This window comes from Penicillium expansum, assembly GCF_000769745.1.
Source record: "Penicillium expansum strain MD-8 chromosome Unknown contig224, whole genome shotgun sequence".
Lineage (NCBI taxonomy): Eukaryota > Fungi > Ascomycota > Eurotiomycetes > Eurotiales > Aspergillaceae > Penicillium > Penicillium expansum.
Genome location: NW_015971275.1, coordinates 715,650 through 740,287, shown reverse-complemented (window position 1 = coordinate 740,287; position 24,638 = coordinate 715,650). Strand labels below are relative to the sequence as shown.

Sequence of the window (24,638 nt, the reverse complement as noted above, 5' to 3'; positions counted from 1 at the left end):
CACAGAATCCTTTATACTTGATGGTTTATAAATTCACATCTTGCAGAACACGGAGTCCTTTTCGCCGAACTTCCTCCAGAGCTGATTGAATCCACGCAATTTCTTCACCATGGCCAGCTCGATTCCGTAAACTATCAAGCACAATCCCAAGCGCCGGGCTAATAGATAACGGCCCGGCTAGCAGCATGTCATCTGTCAAAAAGTATTCAACGGATTGGCAGACTTGATGTGCCACGGATAGGTACTCTCCACACCGATTACCCCGAATAGAACCTTCATATCCAGCCATTGAGTCAAGGGTGATGGTTCCCAAGTGCTGGTACATATTGGAAAGACCCGACCAAAGCATCGTTCGCGTTGCCCACAGGAGCGTGAGTGTAGCAGCGATCTGGGCGTTTCGGAAACAGAAAACGACCGGAAATAAAGTTGGAGTTTGAGAAGGCACCTGCCAGTATAGGTCCTGTGATTGCATTGCATCATAGGTAACATCCAACTGTTTATCAATTCGCCAGCATTCACGAATCAAATGTTGGAGTAAATCGACCTGTTGGGTTATACTCAGGCGGGGTAATGATCGCACATGTTCTAGAATCGTAGGAGCTTGGGCGAGGCAATCTATTACCTGATCATGAGACGATTTTGATATTCCTGCCCAAGGTTGTTCCATCCAATTAGACTCCAAGAAAATAGTCGAGGTATGGTGTTTCAGAGAGAACAGGATCTAGCAAGGTGATTAATATATAAACAAGACTGGACTTTTACACGAACCTACCCCCGGGAGTCGGACGCCAAGGAATAATCGATGTCCCGCGCCCGAGGAATGCATCTTATGACCGCGAGATTGAATTAGAGCGATGATACCACGACAGTGGTTGAAATAACCTTCGGATCCCAGGTTGGGACATTCAAGGGCCTCATATAGACTGAGTGCCATGCACGCAGCCAGAGTTCCATCTTCTCGCATGAGGCTGGGGTCCCATAATGCTTTTTGGAGTTGTTGAAGGCCCTGGATATAGTAGTTTAGACCTTGCTTGACTAAAGCATGATCGCCACGCATGTGTCCCATCGCCGAGGCTGCGACGGCTGCGCTTGCCATATCCAGTGCTTGAATTTTGGTAGGTAACTCCGCAAGCAAGGGGATCCAGGATTGAGATGTTGGGTGCCAATTGAATGGGAAGCAGTTTGACAGGAAGGCTTGGATCAAGTTTTGGCATTCGATACGTCTATGCATTATCGCATAGGCATAGCCTGTCTCGGTGAAGGAATTGAATTCATTGCCCTGAGCCTCAGTGGCTGGACTAGAGATAGGGGACTCCAACTTTGTTTCAGCTTGTGGAGAAACAGACTTGAGAAAGGTATGTGTTTTCTTAGCGGCTGGTTGAACTATCACGAATACCGTGTCTTTCTGGTACCCGCCACATACTCGGTTTGAGCCTGTGCATTTGGCACAGAACGGCCTTTGCTGGTCACACTAACCAAGTCAGCGGGGCTTTGGTGTAGGATCTAGCGTCACTCACTGCAATCTTCCTTTTCCGACAGGTGTTGCAGCCTCTTGACTTACCGGCTACTCCGACCATCTCATAAGGCAAGCCCTATATGGTGGGGTCGCATTACCGGATAAGAGATTAAAAATTATACAATCAAGACTTGTCGATAACGCTTAATTGTGCTTTTCTTGGGGTTTTGAGTCACAAGTTTTGGTGAGATTCGTGGCGTTTGGGAGATCTGCCTTGGTGGGGCCACCATCGACCAGTAAAATAGTCATCCATCAATAGTGTTCCAACGCTAAACCCAAAGGGGTACTGTTCTTGCGAGAGCATCTATGGCGAGAATTTCAGCACAGCCTGGCTGCGCTTAAGGAGAATCGAAGAAATATGTCTATAAAAGCATATGTATTCCCTTCTAAGTTCCTCATTATTTCTTGACAAGACCACAGATCAAACAAACTATCCATTCAGCAACTTTCGAAAACATGTTGGGCAGCCATTCAAAATTGAGTATCGCACAGATTGTGTTCTATATACCGGTAACGGCCACTGCACTTTATCTCGCGTGCTATCGGCACAAGCGACCTCGCATGGCATGGATTATCTTGACTTTCTTCTCTATCAGTAAGTATCTTACTACAAAGATCTCATTTCTAGGTACTAACATGATTTCTTAGTTCGAATCACTGCGGGAATCTTGGTCATTATCTCGGAGAAGTCTTCCAGTCTTGGCGTGTCGATAGCTTCTGTTATCTTTCTTAATGCCGGCGTGTTTCCCTTGATTGCAGCAACTTTGGGCTTTATTCGAATCATGTAAGTTACTACCCCAATATCTGTGGATCATGGCCTAATAGACTCCAGTGTGGCGCTCGAACGAAACATGAGCCGACAAATTCGGCAATGTTTAGTTGTGTCCCGATTTCTTTTCATTGTCGGAATCGGACTTACCGTTGCAGGCGGGGCTCTGGAAGGGAGTGACACCGACAGTGATGTACTCATTGGTGTTAAACTTGTCAAGACCGGTTACATCATGGTGGTGGTCTTTGTCGGATGTTTACTCGCTATGCAAGGGTATTTCTGGACACAACGCTCGGCTCTCTCAGTTACAAGCAGAACGGTTCGCAGACCCCGATTCCTCTACTTTTTCAAAGCTAATACCCTCTCAGATTCTCACCTCCACGGCTCTGGCTACACCTTTTATAGCCGTTCGTATCGTATATCTCTTTCTGTCCGTATTCCAGCCAACCGACTTGAGGTGGAGTGATCTGAGGGGTCCAATTGCCCCGTTCCTGACTATGGGTTTGTTGATGGAATATGCTGTTGTTTTGATGTATCTTATTACCGGGTTTCTCATTCCCAGTTGGAGGAATATCGAAAAGCCAGAGATCCTCTTGGATGACGCAACAAGATGAAGAAGAATGTAGCTTCATAGCTCAATCTGGGGATGCTCTTTTCTTGAATCGGACCTAGGTCAATATCAATTATTATCACTTGCTTCAGAAATGGATATACCTATGTAAAAATTGAAACGCGTCTGTCATTTTTGCAAACCTCTCGATTGGACTAACCTAATTCACCATTCTACTCCAGTCCATTACTATAACTGGTTACATTTGGGATTGAGAGTTAAGGACTGGCGAAATCTGTTTACCGCTCCAAATCCGTTTCTTGCGTGCGCAATCACTTTTATATTTCTATCTCTCTCCATATATAGTACTTCCCAAGGTCAACCTATACGCTCTCAGTATTAGTTTTGGTTTGCAATACCGACGATTATGCGTAGTTCATCTTTAACCATAGCTCAACTACTCAACCGCCATGGGACCATTTATTGCGGTATTGAGGTGAGACCCTTAACGGAACTCTAAAGAGTCAATGTATTGCAAATGCATTCATTCAATACCTACTGGCTTATATTGTAGGGCATTAATATCTGGTATTGATGTGCCCATAGTTAAGAACTGAGAATATGTTGTGATTTTAACTGGAGAAACCTGCAATAATGCAAAAGCTCCAACCAGGTCACGTTTTTCTGTATTAAACTCCATTTCTTTGCACCTACAAGCATTCCACCACAGTTCAGGCGAGTATGAAGGGACAGGCACAGAGTTCGAGGCTCTGTCTCCTCATATTCGACATTGAGACAATATCATAGCAAACTCCAATTCCCAACTGTTCATGGTCACCTTCAAGGCTCAGTAAGTACTCACAGGCCCTCCGCCAGCTCTACCACTGGACCCGTAAACCGCTGCTTTCCTCCCAGGAGGTAATAATAAACAATTCCAATAACCATCCATCCCATTGTCACCACGATACAATAGTTCATGTTTTCTGGTGTCACCGGCTCGACCGTTGGGAAAGTGCTAAAAACCATGCCTATGAGGAGCCAAAGTATGGCAACAATGTTCACAACGGGTCCCCATAGTGGCCCTAGGTTGAATGACCCCGAGCCAAGTCCACGGAAAATTGGCGCTGATTTCCGTCGACCATATATCAACATGAACACAATTGGGGAAATATACGAGGCATACATTCCCAAAATTGCCATAGATAACACCGCGTTAAAGGCTGTTGAGCTGCCGAGATAGATAAAACCAAGCAACATTTGGAGAAGACCAACCACAATAACCATATACACCGGAACTTTCAGTGTCGGACTCACTTCTGCGAAGAATTCCGACGCTGGCAAACCACCGTCCCGTGCAAATGCCCAGGCTGTACGGCTGGTAGATGTCACACATGCAGCATTGGCAGCCATTGCGGTCAAGGTGACGCATAGGGCTAACACGGTGGCACCGGCCGGGGAGCCAGTGACGTTTAAAAAGAGCTGGATGAAAGGAAATCCCGTCTTGGACTCAAGTAGGGATTGTAGATCTCCCAAGGAGAACAGTAGGACAATGGCATACACCAGGCCAATCACACCGTTGATCATGACGCTGCCTATCATGGACAATGGTACATTACGGGACGGCTTTGGCATTTCTTCACTTAGATGGCACGCTGCATCATATCTAGAAATAATCAGCATTCCGCCAATTCCTTCAGGAGTAGGATAATCGTACCCGAGGAAAGGATATATAGTGCTCAGCAGTCCTACTAGCCAGGAAACCCCATCATTGTCCCATCCACTGGTGTTGGAGAATTCGACGAAGACGTAATTTGCAGAGTGCTTCTCGGACATTGCTCCCAAAATGGTGACTATTACGATAAAGCCAACGACGTGTAATACACCTGTTCATAATTTAGACCGTGAGTTTGTTTCTTAGGGATTGCTCTCTTACCGGCTGCTGTGTTGGTGTGAGGTAATATTTTGGAACCCCAGATATTGACCGCGGTTGAGTAAGCTAGAATGAACCAATAGAAAAGCATCCCTTGCCATCTAGTCGGTGTATAAGAGTCGAGATTGTTCAAGGTGATGAGGGCCTGTAGCTGCAATCCCGCTGCGAAGGCCGCGGAGGCGGAAAACACCAACTGTCCACCAATTGAAATCCAACCGGTAAACCAAGATGCGGTGGCCTGGTACGATTCTGGTGTGAGACAATGGACCCAGTGGTATTGCCCTTTAGTTATGTTAGCAACGGGCTTAGGATACGTGGAGACTTGATCGTACCGCCAGCAGTAGGGTAGATAGACGCAATTTCACTCAAAGAAAGGACAATGAACATTGTACCAATCAAGGTGATGATACTAGATTGGCCACACAATCAGCCTTCCGATATTACTTTCTGATATTGAGAACAACTCACTAGTTATAAAACAAGCATGGCGCTCCACCATTTGTAAGAGCCGTAGCAACAACCGAGGACAACGCCTCCCAGGTGGCCATTAGGGAAATTTGGAGACAGACGATTGACCAGAGGGAGAATTCGCGACGGAGCTCTTGAACATGGCCAAGAGCCACAAGTTGGTCTTCATCGCTGAGCGGTTTCTCTGTAGGCGGCATTTTAGTGTCATTATTTAGGGAATCCATCATCCACATTCCTGTAGATGGCTTATGTTTTAGTATAAGATATAGTAAACGAAACAGGGCCCCGAGGTCTATATGTAAAAGGAGAGGGTCATAAAGTCAAACCTTAAAAAAACGGCCATGATCCGCATAGGCTACCACATATGTATATCGAACAAGGTATTGCTTATCTTCTCAAACCGAGATATCATGTCTTGGTATTTCCCCCTCATTTTGTCAAATTTCCATTCTCTATCTCGGTTTATCATTGTCTATCATCACGGAATCATTTCCGTATCTCCACTGTTGAATGGAACCTCATTCCGAGCATTCCGAGGTTCCGAGCATGTGTCTCGATATAAGTTCACTGAGAGCCGAGAGAAAACAACCATAACTCTGTTCATTGCTGCCATGGCTCACTCGCACCCACTGAGTATTCTCTCCATCGAAGAGACCAATTTGGCCCGGGATGTGGTCAAAGCTGCTCACCCAAATGTCGTGATTGACTTCCGGGAGATCTTCCTCCAAGAACCACCTAAACCTCAGCTCCAAGAATTTCTAGCGTTGGAACATGCCGGTCGTTTGAGCCCAACCACTCCACGACCCCCACGTCTAGCTCTGTGCCAGTACGATGTGATCGGAGCGGACCGAATTCCCCAGTTTCACGAATCTGTCATCGATGTGGTTTCACAGTCGCGAGTGAAACACACAGTGGTAGGGACGGAACATCATGCCAGTTTGACTCTGTATGGAAAACCCATTAGACCTAAAGGATCTTTCTAATGATTGACTAGGAACGAATTTGATGTTCTCGTCGATCAATGTATGAAATCACCGTTGTTCCAGAAAGCACTGTCGGAATTCGACCTTCCTGAAGGGTTCGAGGTCGTCATTGAGCCATGGCCATATGGTGGCCTAGATCCCACCGATGAAAATCGTCGTTTTTTCCAGGGCCTTTGTTTCGCTCAGGACAAACGCTCTGGGAATGAAGACTCCAACTTCTATTCTTTCCCCTTGCCCATCATCCCGGTTATGGACGCCCATACCCAAGAGATTATCCGGGTTGATCGACCCGCCACGGGCGGCAAAGGTGAAGGTCTACTTGAGCAGACCTTCAAGCGGGATATCATTGGTCATTGCAAGCCCTCCGAGTACGTACCAGAGCTGCTACCTGAGGGTCTCCGCCAGGATCTTAAACCACTGAATGTGGTCCAACCTGAGGGTCCCTCCTTCCGGGTCACCAACGAGTCTCTAGTCGAATGGCAGAAGTGGCGGTTCCGCGTTGCTTTCAATCCGCGAGAGGGCGCGACCATTCACGATGTCTCATATGATGGCCGCAGTGTGATGCACCGACTAGCAGTCAGCGAAATGGTAAGCCCTCACCCCTTATCCCTGAAACTCATAAAACCCTAACCAGAATTAGACTGTTCCTTACGCCGATCCTCGACCTCCTTACCACCGAAAACAGGCCTTTGACTTTGGCGACGGAGGCGGCGGAAATATGGCCAACAACCTCTCACTCGGCTGTGACTGTCTCGGACTCATTAAATATTTCGATGCCATTATCACCCAGCCGGACGGCACCGCCCAGACCCTTCCAAATGCGATTTGTCTTCATGAACAGGACAATGGAATCGGTTGGAAGCATTCCAACTGGCGCACCGGGCGCGCTGTTGTCACACGCAATCGGGAGCTCGTTGTCCAGTTTATCATCACACTGGCCAACTATGAATACATCTTCGCATATAAATTCGACCAGTCCGCTGGCATTACAGTTGAAGCCCGCGCAACAGGTATCTTGAACGTGGTCAACATTGATGCCGGGAAGGTCAGTGAATACGGAAATGTGGTGAGCGGCGGTGTTCTCGCTCAGAACCATCAGCATATTTTCAACGTACGAATTGATCCGGCTATCGATGGCCCTAACAACTCGGTTGTTGTGGAGGAATCCCACCCAGTCCCAATGAATGCAGTCACCAACCCGAACGGAAACTTCTACCAAATCACCAAGCAGACCGTCGAGCGTGCATCTTGGATCGATGCCGCTCCGCAGCTCAATCGGACCATTAAGATGATCAATCCTCACATTAAGAATCCCATCAGTGGGAACCCCGTGGGATATAAATTCATTCCACTGGCCACTCAGACTCTACTGGCCGATCCTGCATCGGTGCAAGCGCGTCGAGCTCAATTTGCTCAACACCATGTCTGGGTCACCAAGTATCGCGAGGGGGAGCTCTATGCTGGAGGTCGTTATACTTTGCAGAGCCAAACTGAAGTTGAGGGTGTCGCAGATGCTGTTCTCCGGGGTGATTCTGTTGTTGACACCGACGTGGTGGTTTGGAACTCCTTCGGCATTACCCACAATCCTCGTGTAGAAGATTGGCCTGTGATGTATGTTGTTTCTTTTCTCTCATTTTTCGTTTACGCCATACTAACTCGCTATAGGCCCGTCGAGATTTTCCAACTCATGATCCGACCCGCGGACTTCTTTGGAGCCAACCCGTCGCTCGATGTACCATCGAACAAGAATTTATCATCACGGCTAGCTGATGCGGAATGCTGTCGGAAGGCACACATTTGATAGGAAAGAGTTTAAAACAAGAATATTGTATCATAGCAACGTCAGGCATTAAGAAATCGTTTGGCACATTTTAAGCCGTTTTTCACTGTATATTCAACGCTATGACTCCAAAAAGGGGGACCTTTAAAGGGAATATCTAAGAATAGAAAGACATCACAGGGCTGCATAAACCGCCGACTATTCTTGCATATACCTATATTTTTACCTTGGCGTGCATGACTCTAGTGAAAAGCCAAAAAAAAAAAAAACCCTCCGAATTCTGCTAGAAACTAGAAACGAATTTCAAAGCATTTAATGCCGATAGAAATTTCCTTTATCATTACAAAACTTTCAGTCGTCGACAACTATATAGATCAAAGTTATCACCTCCGAAGCCGGACGGGGTACGAACCTGTATAGCGGCCAAGATGGGCATGCCTGACTTTTCAGGTTTGTACCTAAACTCAGCTTGATTTTAGAATGGCAGAAAATGATTCATCTACCAAACACGGTATAAAGTTATAGACGGTGTCGTAGGCGGTCTTAAAATCAGGCATGAATCAGGTATATAAGCCTTGGCCGCTATACACTTTCGTAAAGCGGCACAGCTCGGGTTATCTTTCCGCGTTCCGAGGTTTCTTCCTTTCCACCTCTTCCCTATGACACCTTCCATCACCAATTTTAGTTCCTCTGTACAATGATTTCCGAATCTCCGAGGTCTTTACGAGAGGACGATTCTTCTCAGCGGAAAAAAAGAGCTAAATATACCCAAGTTGCTTGGTACGTTAAGGTCCCGGACTTTCTTCTGTTACAGCTTGGTACTGACCACCCCAGCAATGAATGCAAACGACGCAAGCTGAAATGTAGTGGTGGTTTGTCCTGTGCGAGATGTTCCCGTGATCAAATTCCTTGTGTCTATGCTACACATCGCCCTTCTGCCGCATCGATTCAAGAGACTGACCTCAAGGATGAAAGGTGGGTCTCCTCCCGATGTCTCAGTCTTGCCCAGTCATTATTGTCTATTGACCAAAGAGGCATTCCACTGATTTCATCCAGAGCGCATACTCAATTCCAAGCCGTGGATAGGCAATTGGAAGCTCTGCGGTGGGAAGTGCGGAACCTTTCCGCCCGTGTTCATGAGCTTGAATCTCCTCGTCTTCCTTTAGCCTCTAATGCGTCGGCTCTACCCACCCCAGGGAACTTACATCGTATCCTAGATGCTCCCAAGTCGCCGACGTATGTCGGACCAACGAGCGCGGAGTTTGGCCTCACTCAGCCTCGAAGGTCCTTATCCCACCAAGCTGGGGACTGTGCCACAATTGACGACTGTGGTGAGGAACTTGACCTGTCAACTGCTCCTAGTCCTGCGCCGTCAGAAAGAAGCGAAAATACTCCTCTTAGGCATCCCTTGAGAAGCCTGGGTCCGGATGAAACCCTGCGATTAGTCCAAGTTTATGAAGACACAGTCGGTGTGATGTACCCCTGTGTCGACTTGGACGGAGTGCGGGCATATGTGCTTGAGTTCTACCGCTCCCATGATTCAACCACTGGATCTTCTTCAGGGCTATCGACGCACACAGCCTCGGATCAGGATTGGTTCTCTGCGCGCGATGTCCAGGTGCTGAAGATTCTTTTGGCGACCGCCCTACTAGTCGAATCACATGGTCGCAGTGAGCGTGCCGCCCAGTTGGCTGACAGTGTGGAGGATCGATTCGCGAGCCGAATGAAAATCGCCGAGGTCGACATGAAAGAAATTCTCATTCTGACTCTGTTGGTGTGTATATCAAATCCCTGTTCTGTTATAACCTAGGAGACTAATCGCGGTAGTCGATTTTTCACTCTTACCGTGATGATGAAGTCATCGCCGGGCGTTTAATTAACATGGCAGTTCGAGGGAGTACGGAGCTAGGTCTCCATCGTCAAGAGACGTGGCAAAAGACAGGGGGGGTTTTCCCGGGCGAGTTGGAATGGACATGGGCAAGTCGACTGTTCTGGTGCATCTATGTGCTAGATCGCAAGTGTGCCTTTGGCACAGGTTTACCCTTTTCCATTCAAGATTCCGATATCGATACCAACTTGCCCGAGCCGGGACACTCCACTCCGTACCTGACCTGCCTGATCTCCCATGCGCGGCTAAGCACAAAGATCTGGGGCCTGGTAGTTGGATGGCCTAACCGGTCACAGGCGGCCACCTCAGATGGTTGCGCTTATTTAGACGCCCAAGTTCAGCAATGGATCCATTCCATTCCGCATGAATTACGCTTTGATCCAACTTGGCGCTCTCCCACCGGATCAGAGCACACTGATCAAACTATAATGCTTCAGGTCTTTCTTGCTCTACAGGCAAACCAGCTTCGAATTCTTGTGTATCGACAAAATCTGCTCAGTGATGAGCGGATAGCGGACAATGTGGCCGGTGCCTCGACTGCTGTGGAAACGGCCAAAAGTACCGTTCATATGCTGGACTATTTCAGCCGGGTCTCAAATATATATTTCCAGCGACCGGAGCCATTCAACTATTTCCTTCTATCTGCCCTTGCTGCCCTCTTCTTGGCCGTTTTACATGCTCCGGCGCGTTTCAGCCATGTTTGCCGGCCTGAATTCTATACGGCTGTGGACATGGTTCGTCGCTCGGCCACACGAGCGCGTACTTCTCGGAGATTGCAAAAGATCCTCCACAGTTTGAAACGGATTCGATTGAACCTCAGGTGGGATAGTGAAACCGGTCAATCATCTACCCATCGAGGCCATCTAGATTCCAAAGAGAAAGAGACATCCCGAGTGTCCTCCAGGAATTGGGATACAACGCCAGAATCAATCATAACAGAGTCTGCTGCTGCACATTGCACTCCCAGCCTTCATCGGATATCCGGGGCGCTCACCCCGCAGCCCTCATCTAACGCTTTCTGGCCAATGTCACCCGGTACAGTTGCTGGACCTGAATCCAATGTGTGCGAAGATTTGAGCAGCTTTTTTGAGATTGCAGGTGGATTCTACTTTGACCCTCAAACTGGTTCGGACATTACCGCCGGAGAAGATGTGGGGTTGGCCCCTGGAGGTGACACACGGTCGCCCAATGCGCTGGACGCGTTTCATGCCGAGGATGAGGCCTTGACGCGAGTTATGGCCGGTTTACTGTGAATATTTGTGGACCTTATTATGCATAACGATTCAATAGACCAACCTTTAACTTAGACGATGAGCGACTTCAGCTCGGTTAAAACTATCGCTCCACCCGATATTACGATAACTTTTGCGGGTATTTGCACTTCCTTTTATCCGATTGATAAAACGCCTATTGTGTTGACTTGAGATTCCCCCGGAGCTTGGCGTCCTTCAGTTGCATGGTGGCGCTTCTAGCTTTTGGCAATTCCCACCAGTCAGCGGCCTATTTCCCACAAATTCCTTTCCTGAAAGATCTCTCCGTTTCAGGCTTTTACCCTCAGAATGCTGGGTCATTTCCCCTCCCTTATGTCTTGTATCAGAACATCCGTCGCTGCAGAAGATGCCCGATGGGGTAAAAGTCCGGATTCCCACAAATGACCCCTGCATCTCCTTCGCCAATGTATACAAATAAATATGGTAGCCCATTGATCTTCGTTCAACATACGAATCATCTCCCACGATGCATTTTGGTAATATCATCAAACCAGCGCTTTTCGCAGTCCTCGTGCACGGATATGCAAATCCTGGCAGTTGTTCAGGGGCCTGCAATGTGCACGACCCAACGTTGATACAAAGATCATCGGACAAACGTTATTTCCGATTTTCTACTGGCAACAAGATCTCTTATGCGAGTGCCTCATCTATCAATGGACCATGGACTGCTATTGGGTCCGTGTTGCCCAGTGGATCTTCTATTGATCTCGCTGGAAATGATGACCTGTGGGTAAGCATGATCTTTTCCGCAAAGCTTGTCCGGAAGTGATGAACATACTCGGTACTGACTATGTTTAGGCCCCCGATGCGCAGCTTGTGAATGGTGTTTACTATGTTTATTACTCTGTATCGACGTTTGGTTCACAGAATTCGGCCCTTGGACTAGCCACATCTGCAACCATGGAGTTGGGATCCTGGACTGACCATGGAACAACTGGTATTTCCTCGTCATCTTCCAAGGCATACAATGCCATTGATGGCAATTTGTTCAATGATGGAGGTACCTACTATATGAATTTCGGCTCCTTCTGGCACGATATCTACCAGGCTCCAATGAACTCGGATGCAACTAAAGTCGCATCTTCGTCCTACAATTTGGCGTATGACTCCTCTGGAACACATGCTGTGGAGGGAGCCTATATGTATAAGTATGGAAGCTACTACTATCTCTTTTACTCTGCCGGCATCTGTTGTGGCTATGACACATCTCGTCCCGCCAGTGGAGCAGAATACAAAATCAAGGTCTGCCGATCGACCTCACCTACTAGCGGATTCGTACGTTACCCAATATTTTCCTGCTTTGGACCCTCATTCTAACTCTTTATCAAAGGTTGATGCCACGGGTACTGCTTGTACAAACGGGGGTGGCACAGTTGTTCTAGAAAGTCACGGCACAGTCTACGGTCCTGGTGGACAGTAAGTTTTCAAATTGGACCGCAATCCGAACTTGAATATTGGCCTAACATTTTTCTAGGGGAGTATTTACCGATCCTACCCTCGGCCCAGTGCTTTACTACCACTATGTTGACACCACTGTGGGCTATGCCGATGGCCAGAAACTCTTTGGGTGGAATAAGATCGATTTCTCAAGCGGGTGGCCAGTGGTTTAAACCGAAGTGAGTTGGCGTCTAGTTGTTTGTGCCTTCTGCAGACCATAGCAAAAGGCCATTGTTTTTTGTCTTCTTCTATTCCATCTCCATTCCATCTCTGGGGGCGCAGAATAAATGCCGATTTCTACTCATTACGTGTTTTTCGGAGTGATTGATGTGAAATTGTGGAAAACTTTTACTAGATGAGCATGATTCGTTGATTTTTCGCTCTAAAGTTGAGTGGATGGAGTTCATAGTAATGAAGGTTGTCCTATCTCGGCGGCCTCCGCACTCGGCCGACTAGTTAGTGCCCGCGTTGATCTACAAAATGCGTCCATTTTTCCTTTGAAGACTATTCTCCACATTTTATGAATTTCATTTCCTATGGTTAATTCATCTAAACCACTCCGCGAGAAAGGTCCGGTGAAGTACACCGTAGGGTGGAGGCGCATTGTGCGGAATTTCAGCCCATCGTATAGTCTTCCCTATCTAAATGTTCCCGGTTTGTGCTGATAGAAACATCAGATGGTTCGCGGTGACTATGGGCACTGGTATTGTTTCGGTGTTGATGATATCAATCCCTTTCGATACTCCAGTGCTCTATTACTTGTCAATTGTCTTCTTCCTACTCAATATCCTGCTATTCGCTCTAGCTTTCATCGCTTCTTTCCTCCGATACACCTTATATCCCGAAATATGGAGTGTGATGATCCAAGACCCAACCAATTCGCTCTTCTTGGCGACAATCCCGATGGGCTTTGCTACACTCATTGAGATGTGGGTGTTCATTTGCGTGCCAATCTGGGGCGAATGGGCCAAAACAGTTGCGTGGGCTTTATGGATGATAGACGTGGTCGCTGCGGCTTCTGTGACTCTGTCCCTGTCCTTCATTTTGTCGGTCGAAAGTCCTATAGAAAACCGATGTTCAAGATACTGATATCCAATCAGAATATCCCGGCGATATATTACCTCCCTAGATCGGATTACTGCGCTTCAATTGTTGCCAATCGCAGCAACTATTGTGGCAGCAGGTACTGGTGCAGAAGTTGCTACTATTTTACCAAACAAACAACATGCGCTAGGAACACTTCTCGCCTCGTTCATTCTCTGGGGTATGGGCACTCCATTGGCCATTGCAGTATTGGTAATTTATTACCAGCGACTAGCGCTGTACAAGCTTCCACCGCGGGAACTGATTGTGAGCTGTTTCTTACCCCTGGGGCCTCTCGGCTTTGGTGGATTCGGGTATGTTGTATCGCTGGTTTTCTTCAGCCTCTACGGAGTAGCTAATGCGCTATCAGAATCCTTACTATTGGGAAAGTAGCACGGGTACTGTTGCAGGATTCCCACTTTCTAGACCCTATCGCGGGCCAGATGGCATATGTCCTGGGTGTCTTCATATCCCTCCTCATGTGGAGCTTCGGCTTGATTTGGTTCGTATTTGCCTTAGCTACCGTTTTACACAGTTCTCCATTTCCTTTTAATATGGGCTGGTGGGGATTCACGTTCCCGCTTGGGGTGTATGCCGCAAACACTATGGAATTGGGTATTGAAATGGACATCATGTTCTTTAAAGCCCTCGGCACCGTATGTTCTGTTTTCCCATTTTCTTCTCTATTATTACTAACTTTACATCTGAAGACTTTAAGTGGATTTGTTTTGCTGTTGTGGTTGGTAGTTGCATCGCGAACTGCACACGGAGCGTGGCGCGGAACCCTGTTTTATGCCCCTTGCTTACAAAACCTGGTATTGAAAGAAGAGGGGGATGAGCGAGATAGAGATCAGCACCGGGCGTAAGAAGAGAAAGATTGGTTGCCTGTCTCCCAAGCCTCAAAACCCTCCACCAATACCATGCGTGTGCCCAGTTGTGATGCATCGCGCCGGATAACCCCGCTGACAGCGTCTTCTATCACGACCAATGGAGGGAAAGCCGCGAAGCACCGTACATTTTAGGTAATTTTTGCCGAACGCTATCTTTTAATGTGATTGGCTACACCTAAATTTACTATGTATGTATCTATTCACACTACCTAGTATAGAGTAGTCAGCTGTTCAGCCCGTCAGCCTCGCGTTGTTCGCTTTCATCCCGCGCTCTCTCTCCCTTCTTAAATTATGGTCGTTTGTAAAATCGGAGGCCATTCTATTGATTCTTTCCTATTTCAATATCCCTTTCGCGGTAACACTTGAGTATTGAGAATGGTAAGGCCCAGATCTATCTATGACTATGACAAGGAACGACTCTTAATGAAGTCTAGGATACGGAGTATGAGTTTCCCTTCTTACAGGAGGTATTCTCTCCTCTTGAATCCCACAAGGTTGAGTATGAATACTAAGCTTCCGATATATTCACATTCCTCTCTCTAAACTGTTCTTTAGTATTGTCTTCGTTCATGGCCTGAACCCAAGCGGTCGAAATGATCATCCTATCCAGACATGGACACATAGCAATGGCAAGTTTTGGCCGAGAGACTTCCTAGCCGAGGACATTCCATATGCGCGCGTCTTTGTCTACGGATACAATTCAAATATCACCCATCCACAGACCATGTCCACGGCAAGCATCAAGGACCACGCGAATACACTATTGAATTTATTGGATATGGAACGCGGCCTTCAGATGGTAAATCACAACCGGAAATCTTTGGAATATTCTCTAAACGCTTCCTAGGGCTCTATCCCACCGAAAGTGATATTTATCGGACATAGCTTGGGAGGTTTAGTGATCAAGCAGGTCAGATATACTATCCCACCTTTCTTTTACGGCTTCTCACAGTTTCATATGGTATAGGCGCTTCTCAATGCTAAAGAAGATCCAAAATACACTTCTATTCGTTCAGCAACTTCTGGTCTCGTCTTCTTCGGGACGCCTCATCGTGGCGCGAAGGCTGTCGAACTGGGGAAAATCGCAGCCCGGGTTGCCCGCTTTGTCTCCAAAGGCCATGCTAGCAATGACCTTCTAAACTCCCTGGAACACAATTCGCTATTTACTCGACAAATGACCGATCGGTTCCGGCATCAGCTAGAAGATTATCATGTTGTTAGCTTTATCGAAGGGAAGGAGGTGCAAATAGGGGGAATTGGGCCAGCATCTATCAGCCATGTAAGCACCAAAAAGCCTTCTCGTTGAAGACACGCTGACTTTGAAAAGCTTGTGGTTGATGAAGAGTCTGCGGTTCTTGGATTGTCGGGATTACGCGAAACTCAACTCAAGCTCGACGCAGATCACTCGCAGATGTGCAAGGTGGGCGCTCGGGGTCCTATGTACCGTTTGATAAAAGGAAACATCAAACAATTGGTTGATCAGGCGCTTTTGTCGGAGCAAGGCTTCGTTCCACAATCGGTGCCTCCGAGTACCGTATCATCTCCACCGCCAATACCACCACGCCTTCATTCTAATAGTAGCACGCCATACCAGGGGCAGATTCGCCCATCTCCTGCGGCACAAAGGGTGACAGGAGTGATATTCAATGCTCTAGATAATGACCCACGATCTATTCGCTCCGCAGAACTCAAGAATAGGGCTCGATGGGACGAAGCCCGAACCGTCGAATATGAGATCTTTCAGGAGCATTTGCGCACCCTTGGTCCGGATCATTTCAGTACACTATCAGTCGCGTACAACCTGGCCGAAGTGGAACTGGAGACCAACTACTTAGAGAAGGCAGGTGAATGGTGTCATTGGGTGTCCGAAAATGCCCAACGGGTCTTTGGCACAAAGCATCCTCTGGCAATGAAGACAGAAAGTTTGAGCGCCGAAGTCTTGTGTCACCAAGGCAAATATCAAGAGGCTGAGTCAGTTTGCGCCAACGTGTTGGCACGCCAGCAAATGACTATCGGCGAGGACCACTTGGACACCTGTGGCACTCGACGCCGACTAGGAATGACCTATAACGCGCTAGGTCGCCGGCAAAATGCTGTCATGACTGCAGAAAAGTTAACAGACACCCTAAAGCGTCTGGTTGGAGAAACCCACATTCGTGTATTCGGCTCTGCGTTGGACACTTTGGAATATATCGTCAGCAACCAATCTGGAGACGCAAACACACTAATCGTTTTGCGTTTTCAACCAGATGTAAAGCGAGCGGTGGAGATGTTGTTGCAGATATACGAAGAGCTTCAGAGTGCCTTGGGCCATGGACACCCATCTACAATTCGGGCTCTCTGTCTCTACGGTCGAGCACAAAGCTTTATACAGCAGAGTATAGAGGCCTCGGAGACCCTGCGCCGTGCTCTGGCCAGTGCAGAAGAGACCCTAGGACCTGATCATCCACTGACTATGGACATCGTGGGCAACATTGGCGTGATGTACGCTCTGCAAAATGCTCAAACAATCTCCAACAATCGTGCTGCGGAAGCATTCCCCTGGTTGTTACGATATTTGAACTGGGTTGAACATCGCAAAGGAAAAGACAACCCCGAAACCGTAGCCACATTGGAGCTGCTGGGCAATTTACACTTCAACGCCAGAGAATACGAACCCGCCCAGCAGTATTATGAGCGCCTGGTGGCGAATATGCGCGGGAGCGACTCAAAGGTGAGCCAACGTGTCGACAATCAACTTCAACTATGTCGGGCGAACACCATGTACACCCGTCGAGGCCTGGGGTCGGGAATAGGAGGGTTTTTGTCCAACTTGCAGCGATATTAAACGTTTTATGGTTATTTGATTTACATTTCAATGGGATATTCATTATTCACTCATATTAATTGTGGTACATAAGATGTTAACCCGCGAAATGGTATCATTTGCACACACAGAAGGTCTCTCGATATAATGCTTTCCCGGTATGCCAGCCCCGATCATCAGCTATTTAGTGTGAGAACTTGTCGGAAACGCTCTTTCTGTGAATGGAATTAGCGCTTAGTTCGCTCCGTTAAGGTCCTATGGGAAATCATACCCAGTCTTGTCCAACTGCTCACGGCCGTTATCGGTGAACTTCTTCGCCTGGTCACCCTTCCCACCGCCGACCTTGTCCTCCACAGCGTGAATACCTTGAGGAAACAATGTTAACTTAGGAGTCCAATGCACGAGAGTATAGACACTGAATCTTACCCTTGTCGATGTATTCTTGGCCCTTGTTGCCTCCAAGCTTGTTAGCGAGACCGGAGAGTTTGTCCATTGTGAAGAGAGTTGTGACTGGTAAAAAAATGTAGAGGAAGATCTGTAGAGAAAGTTGCTGTAGAGGAAGCAAGACCAAAGATGAACCGCCTTCTTATAGGGATTCACCGAATCTTTCCGATCGAGAATCTATTACAATATACTCCCCATTTTGTATGATGCTTAGCGCTTCCTGCAATGATGATTCGCTTTAGCATAGAATGCTATCGTCATTGCCGCATTCGCATCATTTTAAATGTGGGTTTGTCCCCGCAGAGCTTATCGAACGCATCTTAATTGGTATACTGCTTCACTGTAATCTCACATCTGAGGTCATATTGATGTTCTCCATCTAGATCTAGTCCGTAGTCTACTGGTGATCGTGACGTCAGGCGAGTATAAGGTTTGTGTTGCCTGAGGCATAAATTGAGACCTTCATAATGAGGCAGCCTTTATACTTAAACTCTCGCCCTTTTTGCTCCCCCGTCAGGTTTCCCAGGTTATACATAGAAAAGTCGCTTGCACAAAGTATGCTTTTTTTTACCGCCTTCACATTCATCTCAAAACACCAGCTAAAAAGATATCCAAAAAGACTAACCAAAAAGACACCTCAAAAGAGATATAAAAAGACCATCTCAAAAGACATCACAAGGCTGCAAACGCGGCCGATCATTCTTGTCACTTGCAAGTCTACATTTCTGGATTGTAGACTTTGAACCCTTTTGTCATTTCCATTATACACATGTATTCCTTCTTTATCTCTAGTTACATGCAGTATTCCCCACCTATTACTTCAACAGCAAAAAATAGTAAATCTCGTGTCAGTTCAGACTCGGAACAAATCCCGAGGAGACTAGCTTCGGGCTCGGTCCCATTTAAAAAATAAAAAGGCGCCGTCCTACTCACTTTCGCAGAATTCTGAAAGCTTAATCCTAATTGACTTCCCGGCGCTGCAATACATTTATTATGGATTAGGATTAGGTTACGCTGCATCCAATGGAATTAAGCCAAAGTTTTCAGTTAGATGAAAGGTGTGATTCTCCAAAACAATTTCTGTCTAATATATCGTACATATTGTATTGTAACTAGTGCCTTGTAAAATGGATAAATTTACCAATCGGAGTAGCCGAAGTACAGTGCAATGGGGGCCGGATCAGATAACGGAGTCTGCATCCGTCCACTTGCATACTGCAAGAGCCAATACCCTCCAAGCCTGGTAGGACCTAGTGGGCTTGGTATTGCTTGTTGTAGTCCCAGAGAGACTTGAGAAAACCAAGGATTCAAGCACGCCATTGATATTTCTTTCGTGCCCAAAAATTCCATGTTCTATGTATCTCCGCTCCCAAAATAGGCAAACTAAAGACAAGGATTCTTAGGGACACCAAAAATACCCTAGTATGAGACCAAAACGGTTATCATACCGGAGTCTCCGGTTTACACTAAGCACTCCAGCGAAGCAGCTAATGTATTGGAAGTAATATTTAGCCCCTTCCAGTGTGCAGCGCAAGGCGAGTATCAGACCAGATATGGAGATGGATTAGGGAAATAGCTCCGGCTAGTTTGATTCCAAACAGCCTACTTCAACAAAAGTACTCCCCACTTCAATTGTGACGGAGCCTACATGTCGACAATGGACGGTCTCTGTTAGTTATCAGATTAATAGCATAACATTGGGCTATTCAAACAGAACCCTACCACACGGTGGTAATCTGGCCTAGTGAATATCCCTGATGTAGATAGAGTTGATGGTTGTGGTCGGGTATATAGAGCTCTGTTGTACTTCTCAAAAAGTCTCCCCCTCCTTGCCTATGTTATGCTAATAGGATTGTACATCTGATCTTGCGCATAAAAATCCACCTAAAATACATATCGCGTCTTAATCATGTCAGACACTCTCTCGGCCACGGCATAAAGAGTGCTGGTCAAGTGGCCACAAAGTTGGAAGGGCAAAACAGAAGCGTCAACCACTCGAACGTTTTTAGTGCCGTAAACCCTGAGCTCGGGGCTGACAACGCCACCCTTATCCCGAGGCAGCATGCTGGCAGTGCCAACTGGGTGGAAGTTCGATCTATCTAAAGGGGGTCAGTACAACTTCTCCAGCTCTGAACTTGATGTGAAGAAACAATACTGACATGTTGACTTCACCCAGCCCTCCCATATTGAGTCCGACGCATTTTCTGGAACATTGTTCTTTCCTGGTGCTAATTCTTCTCCCACAAGGTTGCTCAGGGGGGCGGTACTGAATGCCTTGCGGATATATTGAGCCACATCGGCATGGGCTTTCAGATCCTGTCCAAACATAAAGTAATTGGGGTTGATAGCAGGAGGTTGAGAGCCGTCTGTTGAGTTTATGTGAACACTCCCCCTCGAGAAAGGAAGAAGAGGCCAGTATTCGCTGGAAAATGAGTGTCCGATGGGAAGCAAAACAATCTCCGCATACGGAACTTGTGATTTGAATATGAGATCATGCTGAAGTTGAAAAGCAGCCAGGAGATTGGCTTCTTCGACTGCACCGTTGGAATTTTCTGAGACATTTTTTGCGTATTCCGCGAGGGTTGAATTGACAAGAGATGCAACAGCATGAACATTGTCACCGAATATGTGACTAGCTGATGGTAAAGCGGAAATGGTCGGTGAACCAAACCAGAATTCGTTCCCTTCATAAGAGAGCCCAGCGTTGGTCTGGTCCTGCAAGTTCTCACCAACAGTGGAAATATTCACTTGGACAGGAATGTCAAAGCGACGGAGAATATCGGGATTTCCGATCCCAGACATCTCCAGAAGGATAGGCGTTCCGAGGGACCCAGCCGACAGAATTACCTCCTTCGAAGCATATATCGTCTCAACTCCGTTGACTCCGGTAATTTCAACCCCAATAGCAACGGCCTCACTGGGATTGCTTGCCCATATGATCTTATTCGCGTGGCTGTTTGATATAATCTTGAGATTAGAACGAGCTGCGTAGGGCCAATAGTAAGCTCTGGCTGCATCGTGGCGAACATTGGCCTGGCGATCGACGGTATTGGGATGGACCGTAAGCCCCACCATGCTACCACCATTGCAATCCCTATTAAAGGGAAGACCCAGTTGCTGGAAAGTCTCATCGACCGTAGGTAACACACTGCCGTTTGTCATTTCTTGAGGCCATCCGACTTTGAGCGGGCCTTGTTCCCCATGATAGGCGATGTAATAATCTGCTCCACGAGCAATTTGTTTTGGTGTGGGAATCTGGAACTGCTCTGATTTCTTATAGTATGTGAAAAGGTTGTCCCAGTTCCACCCCTTGTTTCCGACTCGTTCCCAGGCATCAATTTGAACTTTTTGCGCTCGAGTGTATGACATCCCTATGTGAAACCAGGTCAGCATAGGCATATTCCACCGAACGTCCAAGATTAGGTGGTCAAATTACCGTTTATAGTGCTTGTACCGCCAATGGCCTTTCCAGCACGGATAATCTGCTTCGATCCTCCTGCATATGTTTGTTCTTCGGTTTGGTAGGCCCAGTCAATCTCCGTGCCAAATGCCCGACCGTAGCCTGTCACAGCAGAGACGTTAACATTATTGAGGACTGAATCACCAGTTTCGATCACTGCCACCGTGAAACCTCCCATCTCTGAAAGTCTATTAGCAACGACCAATCCGCTCGTGCCCCCGCCAACAACAACAAAATCATATGAAGGTGAGCCATTTTGGTTCTTCGCATTCACCGCTAGGCAAATAATTACACACCCAATGATTGAGAGACGCATTGTGGTTGTCTCAAAAAGAGACGCGAGTGATAAGAGGGAAGGGATACTTCCGTGCGGAGAGGAGCCATGGAGTTTCTTTCTACAACGTAAACAGATTACCAAGTATGTATAAGGTTTAAGCGGTATTCAGGAATCCAACAAGAATCTAACAGATTTACTCGTACTCAACCCTCCACTAGTAACGTGGAGGTTGCCTGGCAGGTATTTGGAATGTTGGCTTCATTCTCCACGTGCAACATGCAAAAAAATGTAGAATGCGAAAAGTAGACACTAAGGACGAACGCAAATAATACGAAACTAACCTTGAGAAGTGAGGTGAAGCACTAGATGCATCATATTCTCCCCTAATAAAGGAACAAGAGTTATTGATTGCCCGATCGGGAATGTGGCCTGCAGAGGGTATGTATATTCAGCCTTGGAAGGCTATATAGTATATCTGGTTAGTAGAGCATCAATAATACCTTGCACATCGCTCTCTGACAAGATGTCATCATCTTCACTTCCTGTTCTCTTCTCCTCCCTCTTCTCCTCCCTCTTCTCCTCCTTCTTCTTATCCACTGGCTTCCCATTAAGCATAGTCTCGACCTGCTCCTTGGTGTACCCGAACTCGCTGTGAAGTCGCTGTCGGAATTCCTCATCCTTCATTTCGGCATTAGCCTCGTCATCTGGAGTCTGCTCCATGCCCTCCTGTTCTTGCTTTGGTCTGTTGATAAGGGGTATACTTTGTCTGATCTTTGACATGAAATTGCTGCTGCGTCGTGTTGCAGGCTTTTCGCGAATAAGATACAATCTGTCTTTGTTTCGGTCGTTGACCTTCAACTCAGCCATATTGGACGAGACCTGTGTTGCAATTCTACTGTCCCGCAACCGTCTGGTATGATCAAATAACTCTTCTTGCAAATCGTCAGTGATCCATTCCTGGATGATGATGTAGTTGGGATCATGCTTTCGAGTGGGAGTCAGTGTTGAAACCACAAAGTGGCAGCACCCAAAGGGGGGTTTTCTTACTTCGTCCCAATCCCAATCCCAGTATAGGCCATATGCTATCAATGAATCCGGAAGTAGATACTTTCGATGAACCTAGTTTTGAGTTTTGTTAGCTGTCGAAACACTGGGCAGAGCTCGTTTCCCCATACCTTGATCCACATGGATTTGCTTTCCTCTCGCTTGCTTTCCTCTCGCTTTTTTTCATCTCGCTTTTTTTCCTCTGGCTCGTACTTCTTCTCTTCCTTTGGAGTTGGGTGCGGCACCCCGCTCATGATTATAGTAAGCGTCCTAGCCTTGACATGTTCAATGCCTTGAATGATGGTACGGTAATCGCCGAACTGAATCCACTCGAGCGTCTGTTCACTGCGATTCATCACGGCATCTAGCGCTTCATATTCATTGGTATCTAGAACAGCTAACTGATCTAGCACGGTCGTGTCAAAAGATACCTTCCACTCTTCGAGCTGAGATTCAACCGTGGAATCCGGGAGTTTGATGCTCCGGGCATCGTATGTGACATGAATTTGATAGTTTGTGATGGACGCCCTCGGAGACAAGAGACTGATGCTGAATATGCGCGATGGCGGCGAGGAAAATATCTGTGACTGAGAGCCTGATGGTTGTCTAGAAGGGAGAAGGCTTAGAATATCTCTAATATATCAATCCGTTAGATATGATCTTGCCTTTCGCGGGAATCGCCGTTTGGGGTGGAACTCCGTCGACTTTCACTTGCTTAGAATGAGTACTCTGTTTTGACGAACCTCTAGGAGCACGTACCTGGATGGCTCATCGATATTATCAGATTCCCTGCTCCACGTTAATTTTGTTTTTTTGTCAAGGGAATCTATAATCGACAAGATCCACTTACTCTTCAGCAGTCGCCGCTGTGCCATTTAGTCCATGATCCATGGTGAACGAGCCGTGCTTAGAGGGCTCCGAAACCTGGCGAAACCTGGATCGCTCTATTTCCAATGGCTGTTCCCTAACTGATCCAATATTGGGAGCTTCTGAAGTTTGATTTCCAAAACTACCCAATTGGGCTTTCTGGGCTGCGATAATAGCCCGAACCAGGAACTCCTGATCCTCCCTGGAGTAGGCAACAATCCCCGTGGTGCGTTGAATATTTTCACCGTATCTGTTGATATTAGCAATAGACCTCCGAATTATTTCCAAGGAGAGAATAGGAGTGACTCACCCCCCCATCATCCGTCTCGAATACGCCAGCATAGCGACCTGGAGCATCAACATCAAAGTCCCCTTGACATTCCTGAGCTCGTTCCGCATCGTATCCATTCCCGGGAGTAGGAACGGCCATTTGAACATCTCTGCGCGACTCAGTTTGACCTTGCCCGATATGCGGGAGTTCGCATGCAATTGTCTACTGGCTTTGCCTAAGGACTGGTCCAGGGACTTGAAGATCTCTTCGCATTTTTTCGCTAGCTTCAGAACTGTTTCTAGGCCAGTAGTGTTGAAGACACTCTGTTTTGATATTGTCGCCTTGGTATCGGGAACTGGTTTCACATTGTTGTTGGTAGTGTTGCTGACATTGCCGTCTGATACCGGATGTTCATTTTCGACGTTCTCCTTCGACAATTCGCCCAGTTGCTGTAGAATACTCGCATTCAATGACACATCTTCAGCAACCATGGTAATCTGTTCCGGCGCTGTCTTGACCTGTCCTGCAAAAGTTACGAGCTTTACGGAGCATTGTACCCCGGCTGTTGCAATTGCGAGGATGGCAGAAGCTGCCCCAATGGCTTCCATTATCCAGATGTAACGTGTGCACTCGTTTCGGGGGTGTTGGAGACCCCCAAATTCACCCGGAGCTGAGGATTATATGCAGGTGCGGCTGAGAAGCGGGGCAACAACTTCCAAGTTGGCTTTGCAGAGTAAGAAAATGTCGAACTGAAAAAATGGTATCTCTAGAATATGCGACTCAATGATGGATCTCAATCGAGAAAGAACGTGTAGCATTCACTGTTAATGGGATCAAACTTACACTGTTCATGTATTAAGAGAGACTCCGACGGACAGCCTCTCAACACGCTAAAATATGTTGC

The 24,638-nt window shown here is 47.1% G+C and overlaps 8 protein-coding genes across 8 annotated transcripts; 5 read left to right on the top strand and 3 right to left on the bottom strand.

The window, feature by feature from the left end:
* Positions 1–25: 25 nt before the first annotated feature.
* Positions 26–289, bottom strand: PEX2_068920 (uncharacterized protein; the record flags this gene model as incomplete). Its single annotated transcript, XM_016744163.1, has 1 exon — positions 26–289. The coding sequence occupies one exon, from the start codon at positions 287–289 to the stop codon at positions 26–28; it is 264 nt and encodes an 87-aa protein (XP_016599876.1).
* A 1,683-nt stretch (positions 290–1,972) lies between these two features.
* On the top strand, positions 1,973–2,899 carry PEX2_068910 (uncharacterized protein; the record flags this gene model as incomplete). The annotated part of the gene is made up of 4 exons (XM_016744162.1): positions 1,973–2,111; positions 2,165–2,300; positions 2,349–2,604; positions 2,654–2,899. 4 exons carry the CDS (start codon positions 1,973–1,975, stop codon positions 2,897–2,899), a joined length of 777 nt encoding a protein of 258 aa, XP_016599875.1.
* A 794-nt stretch (positions 2,900–3,693) lies between these two features.
* PEX2_068900 (Amino acid/polyamine transporter I) lies at positions 3,694–5,466 on the bottom strand (the record flags this gene model as incomplete). The annotated part of the gene is made up of 5 exons (XM_016744161.1): positions 3,694–4,498; positions 4,550–4,718; positions 4,769–5,047; positions 5,098–5,174; positions 5,234–5,466. 5 exons carry the CDS (start codon positions 5,464–5,466, stop codon positions 3,694–3,696), a joined length of 1,563 nt encoding a protein of 520 aa, XP_016599874.1.
* A 378-nt stretch (positions 5,467–5,844) lies between these two features.
* Positions 5,845–8,017, top strand: PEX2_068890 (putative copper amine oxidase; the record flags this gene model as incomplete). Its single annotated transcript, XM_016744160.1, has 4 exons — positions 5,845–6,179; positions 6,228–6,804; positions 6,857–7,827; positions 7,882–8,017. The coding sequence occupies 4 exons, from the start codon at positions 5,845–5,847 to the stop codon at positions 8,015–8,017; spliced, it is 2,019 nt and encodes a 672-aa protein (XP_016599873.1).
* Positions 8,018–8,693: 676 nt separating this feature from the next.
* Positions 8,694–11,137, top strand: PEX2_068880 (transcription factor domain-containing protein; the record flags this gene model as incomplete). Its single annotated transcript, XM_016744159.1, has 4 exons — positions 8,694–8,776; positions 8,831–8,971; positions 9,053–9,770; positions 9,824–11,137. 4 exons carry the CDS (start codon positions 8,694–8,696, stop codon positions 11,135–11,137), a joined length of 2,256 nt encoding a protein of 751 aa, XP_016599872.1.
* A 484-nt stretch (positions 11,138–11,621) lies between these two features.
* On the top strand, positions 11,622–12,765 carry abnA (putative extracellular endo-1,5-alpha-L-arabinase; the record flags this gene model as incomplete). Its single annotated transcript, XM_016744158.1, has 4 exons — positions 11,622–11,885; positions 11,954–12,430; positions 12,486–12,571; positions 12,630–12,765. The coding sequence occupies 4 exons, from the start codon at positions 11,622–11,624 to the stop codon at positions 12,763–12,765; spliced, it is 963 nt and encodes a 320-aa protein (XP_016599871.1).
* A 472-nt stretch (positions 12,766–13,237) lies between these two features.
* Positions 13,238–17,392, top strand: PEX2_068860 (LipA and NB-ARC domain protein; the record flags this gene model as incomplete). The annotated part of the gene is made up of 8 exons (XM_016744157.1): positions 13,238–13,638; positions 13,693–13,989; positions 14,046–14,331; positions 15,000–15,064; positions 15,121–15,364; positions 15,413–15,475; positions 15,533–15,844; positions 15,893–17,392. 8 exons carry the CDS (start codon positions 13,238–13,240, stop codon positions 17,390–17,392), a joined length of 3,168 nt encoding a protein of 1,055 aa, XP_016599870.1.
* Positions 17,393–19,699: 2,307 nt separating this feature from the next.
* Positions 19,700–24,342, bottom strand: PEX2_068850 (GMC family oxidoreductase; the record flags this gene model as incomplete). The annotated part of the gene is made up of 9 exons (XM_016744156.1): positions 19,700–19,914; positions 19,975–21,186; positions 21,252–21,551; positions 22,053–22,536; positions 22,600–22,671; positions 22,728–23,229; positions 23,356–23,385; positions 23,447–23,713; positions 23,774–24,342. The coding sequence occupies 9 exons, from the start codon at positions 24,340–24,342 to the stop codon at positions 19,700–19,702; spliced, it is 3,651 nt and encodes a 1,216-aa protein (XP_016599869.1).
* Positions 24,343–24,638: the final 296 nt, after the last annotated feature.